We start from the raw sequence: 9,329 nt of genomic DNA, 5'->3' as shown, positions 1-9,329 counted from the left end.
AGTTCCAACTCCACTGCTGTGGGCAGAGTTGTCACCCACCAGCTCAGGCTGGTGCCCAGGTGCCCAGCACCATATCCAACCTGGTCTTGAACATCTCCAAGGATGTGACAACCACAGCTTTTCTGGACAACATGTTCCAGTGCCGTACCACTCTCTGAGTAAAAAAAAAATTCCTCCTAATATCTAATTTTAATCTCCCCTCTCTTAGTTTAAAACTATTACCCCTTGTCCCCTATCCTATTTGCCTGTGTAAGAAGTATTCATTTACAGGTACTATAAGCCTTAATGTAGAACCAGTACTAAAATAGAATTTATAAGCAGGAAGAGAACTGTTTCTACGTAGCCTGATAGGGATAGGACAGGGAAGAATGGCTTTAAAATAAAGGAGGAGAAATTTAGGTTAGATGTTGGGAAAAAATTCTTTACTCAGAGAGTGGTGAGGCACTGGCACAGGCTGCCCTGGGGGACTGTGGATGCTCCATCTCTGGAGGCATTCAAGGCCAGGCTGGATGGAATCACAGGCAACCCTGTTCTACTGGTTGACAACCCTGCCCACGGCACAGGGGTTGGAACTCAATGATCTTTAAGGTCCCCTTCAACTTAAGCTGTTCTATGATTTGCTGTATTTATGTAACAACCTGTCACTGATCTTAGAAGAAAATCTTATATATGCATCTTTACATATACCTAATGCCATTGCTCTTATATCTATACTTTGCTCTTTTACATATGAACAGAGCAAAAAAAAAAAAAAAAAAAAAAAAGATCCTTCTAAGGTAAAAACCAATACGCCCAGTACTTAATATGTATGTTAAGTACTTTGCCTATGTTGATAGAATCTATAATATATCACCTACACTAATTTAGCAACTCATTAAAAAGAAATTAAATTTTTTAAGTCCTCAGAAATCAAGATCTGAAAACGTTTTTAGCACCAAATGAATGCTCAGAAAATGTCGTAATATTAATCAGCTTGTTGAACTAGTACTTGTGGGACAGACCACTGTCACATGAAAGGGGAATTTCGTTCACCAACAACAGTGAACACTCCACTTGGAAATTCAGAAATCTGAACTACTGTTTACAGAATGGCTTCCACTGGCATCCCACTATCATAAATCCTCCAAAAGAACAGTGAGCTTCAGATAACAAGTTCACTAATAGATGTGAGAGCCTTGAAGTTCAGGTTTTATTCATGCCTCTTCACTGCATATTCTGTATGATGCTTTTGTTGGGTTACATTCTTCTTGCTTCTCTCACTTGAGGATCACTGTACTGTCTCATAAGTACTCTGCTTGTGTCCCAAGAGCTCAGAAATGTAAAGGTAGTCCCTCCTGAATGAACTGTGGTTGCATTTGGGAGAGCCCACAGTGCATCAGCTATTACAAAAACACAAAAGACTTGCTAAGTATTCAAGTTAAAAAATACCTAAAAGCTAAATTTTATTGCAGTGCAAGACTGTTAGATTTACAGATAAGAAAAGAGCACTTAGACTTCAGTTCCCTCCCCCCAAGATGCTGATAAAATAACAGCCAAAAGTACTACGGAATCCTGGCATGGCTTTCAAAATTAAGATCAAATTCTCATGAAAATTGTAACATCCTGATCTGCAGTCACGTGTATTTCCCCTTCTACTCAAGAATGTCCTTATCTTGAAAAATATTCTTACAAGAATTCTGACTTCTCTTGTGAACGAAGGCACTTCTCTGGAACAAATATTGACCCTCCTCTACCCATGAGCTTTTGAGTGCTAGTTCCTTCCAGGCAAGATGAAATCAAACTTGTTTTTTAAAAAGCCCTCTAAAGATTACAAAAATAAATAGACTGACTGGAAGAAATTTAAATCTCATGACTGGTTCTACACTAAGGCTTATAATACTTGTAAATGGATAATCCCTTTCTAAACAGATTGAAGGAAAACATGTGGTCTGTTACTAGTTATTAACTGAGACCTGACAGGTCAGTAACAGAACCTTTGTGAGAAATTAATGGTATTGAGGCAAAGCACACAGTCAAAGCTCGAGAAAAGAATAAACTTATGGAAAAGATTTCTTATGCTGCTGTCATCAAGATGACCTCTGGGAATTTACTCAGAAAAAAAAAAAATAATAATAATAATAAAAAAACCCAAACCTTTAAAAATATGTACTGAATGCTATATTGCTATATGTGTGTACATGCTTGAAAGCTGATTGTAGCAATCAGGTAAGGACCTGGGGGTACTGGTAGGTGGCAAGCTGGACATGAGTCAGCAATGTACTCTCACAGACCAGAAAGTCAACTGCTTCCTGAGCTGCATCAAAGAAAGCATAGCCAGAAGGTTGAAGGCGATGATCCTGCCCCTCTGCTCTGCTCTGGTAGGGTCCCACCTGGAGTACTGTGGACAGATGTGGAGTCCTGAGAACAGGAGAGACATGGATCTGTTGGAGGGTGTCCGGAGGAGGACCACAAAACAGGATGGTTCTGAGGGATGAAACACCTCTCCTGTGAGGACAGGCTGAGAGAACTGGGGCTGTTCAGCCCAGAAAAGAGAAGGCTCTAAGGAGACCTGAGAGAGGCATTTCTGTATCTAAAGGCGGGGCTGTAAGAAAAAATGGGACAGTCTCTTTGGCAGGAATAAGATATGATAAGACATGGGGAAATGGTTTCAAACTGAAACAAGGAATATTTAGACTGGAGTAAGGAAGAAGTTTTTTACAATACGGGTGGTAAGATACTGGAGCAGGTTGCCCTGACAGGTGGTGGTCTCCCATCTGTGGAGATGTCCAAGGTCAGGCTGGAAGTGCTCTGCGCAACCTGATGTGGCTGTGGGTGTCCCTGCTCATTGCAGGGGAGTTGGACTAGATGACCTTTAAAGGTCCCTTCCAACTCGGATGATTCTGTGATTCTAGGTGACAGTGGGCTAGAGTGCAAGCCTAAAGGTAGCAATCATGTTTTGTTAGTAACTGTCAGAGCGCTTTATCGTGTTGAGGACTAGATACTTGAGGGCTTCAAAGCGTTTCGGAGCATTTGCCCCTCAGTCCCGACGCAGCATCTGCAGTACCCACCGACCCCACAAGAGGTCAGGAGGAGCATTTTAGCTCTATTTCTGCAGGGCGCTGATCCCGTTGCCTAGCGACGAGCTGTCGTGCAGCCCTTTACGGCAGCGGGGCCCTTTCTCCCGTTCCGCCCTAGGCGGCGCCCGGCGGCGGCAGTGGCGGCAGCAGTAGTGCCATGTCGGGGCCGGGGCGGGCGGGGGAGGCGGACCGGACGCTGTTCGTGGGGAACCTGGAGAGCCGCGTGCGGGAGGAGATCCTCTACGAACTCTTCCTGCAGGTGGCGGGCGGGCTGGCGGGGCGGGGCAGTGGCTTGGAGGCGCCGCAGGGCAGCGGTCTTGGGCTGGGGTGCGGGCAGGGCAGGGCAGCGCAGCGCAGCGCAGCGCCGGCTGGCATCCGCACTGCTGCCCACGGCCTGACAGCACCCAGCCTCGGTGAGAGCCGGCCGTGCCGTGGTCCGGCGTACCCTGCAGTCCCTGAAAACTGAGAGTTAGGTTAGCTGTTAGGGGGAATTTTTTCACTCAGAGGGCGGTGAGGCGCTGGCCCAGCTGCCCAGAGAAGCAGTGGTGCCCCATTCCTGGAGGCGCTCAAGGCCAGCTTGGATGGGGCCCTGGGCAGCTGAGCTGGTAGGGGCAGCGCTGCCCATGGCAAGGGTTGGGGCTGGGTGAGCTTTAAGGTCCCTTCCAACCCAAACCAAATGCAGTTCTATGGCATCTTGTGCTCGTGATGTTCATGGCAGCTTCTGTTTGGCTTTGAAGGCTCGGTGTACTGCTAGGCTGAGCGGCCCCTCTGTCACCCATCTGCAAGAAGATTGCGAGTGTTAAGAGAGTAGGACAGGTGATAGGAATGTTTTTCAGGTGGGATGTGGGACTTCCACTGCTATAACCTTTATAACAAAATGTCTTCTAATGCTTGAGATGATATTCTGCTGGTGGGATCCAAACTGTTCTCTCCGTTCTCTCCCAAAACCTGAAAGACTTGCCTTAGGGGTGGTCTATTTTAAGACACCGACTTGGCTAAAGTTTTGATTTTCTATTAACAAAATGTTTGGCTAAGCCAGGCTTGCTAATCTGAAAGTGGTAAGGAAAAGCAGGTGTGTGTGGAATGGAGAACTGTGTCAGACTGCGGGATGGATTGACAGCAATGCATGATGATAAATTTCTGCTAGCCTGAAACGGTCTGTATCTAGCTTACACTAGGCAGTTCTGCCAGCAGTGTAATGATGCACTTGCTTCTGCTAACACTGATTATTCCCAGTTGCAAAAAGAACTTTGCTGCCTTCTGGTGTGTTTGAAAAATAAAGAGCATAAAAAAAGAAGGCGTCAGACTAATCTGCTCCATTCCTATTTCATTTAATAACCAGAACTATTTTTACCATTTTTATTCCATTGATTAATGTGATATTCATCATCTTAAGTAGGCGAGGTATCAGCACACTACTCTATTTGCACTGGAAAGCCTTTTTTCTTGGTATATTCCAGCCCTGTAGCCTTTTAGCTTCTTCAGTTTCTTAGTAACTCTAAGTTTGTAACTTTTCCCTAAAATTGTGTAAGAGGTAGTCATGGATGCTGCATCTCTGGAGGCATTCAAGGCCATGCTGGATGTGGCTCTGGGCAGTCTGGTCTAGTGGTTGGTGACTCTACACCCAGCAGGGGTTTGAAATTCAAATGATCATTGTGGTCTTTTTCAACCCTGGCCATTCTGTGATTCTGTGATTTTTGTGTGCAGTATCCCTGTTTCCAACAGTAAGCAGTATTTTGTCGTTTAGCTGTAAAAGCTAAGTTAAAAATGCTCAACTTACCAGGAGACATGAGTAATTTACCATACAAATCCTGTCACAAAAGCAATGAAAATAAACAATGTCCTCAGAATGCAGTTTTACACAAATCTTTGTGTAATCTGCTTCACTCAACGAAATGTTAATTTTTATCTGGGTCTTTAGATCATGCCAATAACACCTACTTAACTTTTTTCTTCTCTTCATATTCTCACTCAAGTTTCTCTGCTTTTGCTGCAATAGCACATGCTTCTCCCTGAAGTATTGTCCTTTCTTGGAAAGTACACAGATTATATTCTTGATGTAGTTCAGCCCTTAAAATGTACTCCTGAGCTGTAGCGTTCCCCTCATGAAATTAGGATAAAATATCTATTATTAATACTTTTAAACTATTAATATTTTTTCTATTATTAGTACTATTATTAGTACTTCTAAACTATTAATATTTTTTGTTTATGAACAGGAAGACTACATATTTAAGACTGATCTTCAAAGTGTTTGAGCCTGTTACTTCTAGAGCTGTTACTTCTAGTTCTTGAAGATCCAGGACCTCCTCATTAGGCAAATAATGTGAAGACTGGATATATGCCATTTTTAGAAAAACTGCAGTGTAGTGCAGAACAACAGAAAAATGCCTTAGAACCAAATCAAGTAAAACCAAGCGTGTTCAGAATATCACTGAAATCCCCTCTTAAAAAACAAACAAAGCAAAAAAAACTAACACATCAAATTTGAAGATACTTGGAAAGGTGAAATCGACGTATTGAAGACTCTCTGCGCAAGTCAACCTAGGTAGTATCCATTGCTATATAACCTCATCCTCATTCTGCACCAATAATAAAAACGATACTTTATTTTTGATCCTTTGTCTGTATGGCTCTCTTGCTTTCATCAAGGTTGAGGTGAGAGGAGGAAGTGTTTCTCACGTTTCAGGAAGAGCATTATATTTAAGTGAGGAGTTGTTTATACTCAGATAGCAAAAGCATACAGCAATCAAACGTTATCACTGATGACAGTCCTTCATATCCTCTATCTAACATCACAGTGGCTAAAATCAAGGAAGATGGCTCCAAATCATTGCCATTTAATTAATGTGTGTTTGCCTGTTGTAGTTTACTTTTGAGTTCACATAGAACTCAAAATTCTGTAAGTTCTATAGAGTTCACTACCACTGCTGTTGCCAACGCTGAGTGCTAGTTTTTGATTCAGGACAATGAATTCTCCATCTATGATGGTAATTTAGACATTCAGAAATTTTGTTACTGTATCTGAAGGATGTTGGTATTTGCTATGAAAATAACAATTTATTTGAAAATGGAGCCAGTATTTATGTAATATCACTGCTTTAATTTTGTTCTTCTAGAAGTATTGGGCAAGGATTTTAATGGTGCATGTAGGCAGAGATGGGACTTCTTTTCAATGAAGATATGTCGTGGTATATCCTGAGCTGGAAGGAACACATGAGGATCATCGAGTCCAAACAGAGCATTCTTAAGGGGGAAGAGGGAGTGGTTTTGTTCCCTGGTTTATGTTGAGTTTTTGTTTGTTTTTTCTTGGTCAGTAACAGTACACTGTCTCTGGTTAGATGACGACAGATTCTCTTGATTCCTTGTCATGCATTTGTGATAGGACTAGGTAGTATAGAAAATTAGATTTTGTTGTGGTTCCAGAAGAACTATTCTCTATTTAAGCTTGTTTTCCAACAGTTTTGATGCTTCCCACTTCTGTATTCCTTAAATTCCTAGAATCAGACTGATGGATTACTTTGGTTTTACACAGCTGGTATTGTCAATCTGTATAGATGTGTTAGCTGTGCAAAAACTGTTGTAATGGTTGTACTAGAAATTGTACATGCATGAGTTGACCTTTGTTACGGAAACAAAGGAGCCTAATACTCCTTCTTGCAGCTGTCTTAAATATCTTAAAAATAATAAAAATAATCAGATTATTAAAGTAGAACCAATCTTCACCCATGGACTGATGGTTGGTTCCAGTTTTAATATTTGTAGGGCTCCTTTTTGTTTTATAAACGCTCAGAATTTGAGAGATTTTTAAAATGAAATAATCTCATACTTGAGAAACACTGTTTCAACCTATGGCAATATATATAATCATGAAATGATTGTGATTTTTTAATTATTTTTTTTTTTAAGTACTGTGAAAAAATAACGTAGATTTCTTTCAGGCTGGACCATTAACCAAAGTGACGATTTGTAAAGATAAGGATGGAAAACCCAAGTCTTTTGGATTTGTCTGCTTTAAGCACAAAGAATCAGTGCCTTATGCAATAGCTTTGCTGAATGGAATCCGTTTGTATGGAAGACCAATTAAAGTACGGTATCGGTTTGGTAGGTTTGCAGTCAGTGTGATTACTTAAGTCTTTTTCTAAAGCCGTTGTTTGAAGTATGTTTTTCTAAAATTACTAGTTTTTAATCCTACAAGTGACTTTCACTTGCAGTTCTGACTCAGTTAAGAGCAGCAACTATCAAGCTGTTTGAAAGCTTTTGTACTAAAGCCCTGAAGCTATCAGTTTTATTTTAATTGGAAGAGAGCGTAGTTAGGAAAATGCAGTCAAATCAAAGTCTTATTCTTCATTTTATGTTTATGAAAATAAACCTTCTGGAATGCTAATGATTAGGCAGTATTTGCAGTCCAAACATTGACTTGTTCCTGGTCTGCACTGTGTCACTCCTTACTTAGAAGGCTGCAGAGGGCAATAATCGTTTAAGTAAAAATGGCTGAGCTTCCTGAAATCAGAAGCAGTGGGAACGATTCTGTTCATGATTATTGAACAGTCCTGATTTATGTTTCTGTAAGTGGCTGAGTGTAAATGATAAAGAAACATTTTGAAGCAGTTCATTGATGGTATAGATTGTCTGCCATAAAATGACACCTTTCCATTATATGCCAGACTTGATATACTAGTACAGTACAGTGACAGAATACTTTCTGTGTTTTAACTTGTTAATCAAATAGTTAAAACTGAATAGTCATTACAGTCTTGTCTTATTTACAGGGAGTTCACACTCTTCAGAACTAAACAGCCCAACACATGGTTTTGAGAACTATGCTGACTTATATTCACCTTCATATAGGTAACAAAGACCTCCTGTGAATGAATTGTATGACTATAATTTAAAAATGTTAAAAGGGATGTGGTAGATACAGTAAGGCAATCTTTAGGCTCTTCATTAACACGGCAGTTGCACACTTTAATTGCATCTGTACTAATGACTTGCAATGGGTTTTAGTTAATGTTTGGTTGTTTAGCTTGCTAGAGGTTCCAATAGTTAGATTCCAAATCCTAATGATTTTTGCAAGATACAGGAATGTGGAAAAATATTATAAGTATGGTGTTTGTACTAGGAATATTTGCAGTTCTTAGAGGAGAAGAAAATCTGGCAATTGAGATAATCATTTTCTACCCTACTGAGTTTACTTGCTGTGTGTATATATACAAGCAAATGTGATGCACACGTGAGTGTACAGGTAGAACTTGTACACACTGTTATAACAGAATTCTGAACATCCCAATTTCAATGTTTCAGCATCTCAAATTCTATTTTTATTTTTTTGCAAGTATGCCAGAACTCTCTGTCAGGATTACTTGTTAAGTCTTTGGAAGTGTTTTCCTTGTTTTATTTATTTATTTGTTTGTTTGTTTTTGTGGAAGTCCAGTTGTTAATATCTGTATTATTCTTTCAAATACACTCATAATAGCCCAACAGCTGAATATCATTACACTACAGGATAGTATTTGTTAGAAGCCTAGTCTTTATATGTTTTCCTGTTTTTCCTAGGTATCAAGAGCCTTATGGAAATCCTCCATTTCCTGTTACTCCTTTTCCAATGAACAATTGTTTACCTCAGGAACACTCCATCTTTCAGAAGATGGTGAGTTTGTGATAAAAGCTGTAATGCATGTGAAATATAACTCTTCAAAAGTTTCTCTTAACAGTATTAACAACTCAAGTTTGTATTTCTTCAGATGAGCCATTTTTTAGAACAGCAGTACGCAGTTCACAGTCCAGTGAGTCAGCAATTTCCTTACTACCAGATGACTCTGCCACTGCCTTCAAGCTTATCCATTCCTCCCTATCAGAATCAAGCTGCAAATTTTAAGTGTGGGCAGAGTTCTTTTGAGTTGGCCGTGCCACATTCAAGTGATGGAAAAGTGTACCAGGTGGATGAAAGCACGTCTAAAAGAAAGAGGGAACAGCAAAGTTGTGACAGTGACACTAGTGCTGAAGATGACAGAATGAGACAAAAAGATAATGACCAAAAATACAATAAGTGCAAAGCCAAGAAAAAAAGGCATTAATACTGTAAAAGTGTATTATTTTTACTTATATTTTCTATTTTTATTTGAGAGAAATTCACTCATTGTTGCACTTTATTACAAAAGGAATGTACAAGACTCATATTAATTTTGAAAGGCATTGTGCATAAATTATACTTTATTAACCTCAACCAAGTAAAAGAAGAAAGTATGTTAAGATATAGGAAATATTTAAAAA

At 40.0% G+C, this 9,329-nt stretch overlaps 1 protein-coding gene across 1 annotated transcript; it reads left to right on the top strand.

Annotated features, from left to right (window-relative positions):
- Positions 1-3,213: 3,213 nt before the first annotated feature.
- Positions 3,214-9,133, top strand: RBM11 (RNA binding motif protein 11; the record flags this gene model as incomplete). The annotated part of the gene is made up of 5 exons (XM_079541112.1): positions 3,214-3,315; positions 6,998-7,160; positions 7,829-7,907; positions 8,613-8,706; positions 8,801-9,133. The coding sequence occupies 5 exons, from the start codon at positions 3,214-3,216 to the stop codon at positions 9,131-9,133; spliced, it is 771 nt and encodes a 256-aa protein (XP_079397238.1).
- Between the last annotated feature and the right edge of the window lie 196 nt (positions 9,134-9,329).

The sequence above is a fragment of the Tetrao urogallus genome (genome assembly GCF_951394365.1).
Source record: "Tetrao urogallus genome assembly, chromosome: 1".
In the NCBI taxonomy this organism is placed as follows: Eukaryota; Metazoa; Chordata; class Aves; order Galliformes; family Phasianidae; genus Tetrao; species Tetrao urogallus.
Note: the sequence above shows the minus strand (reverse complement) of the source record. Positions and strands in the feature narration are given on the sequence as shown.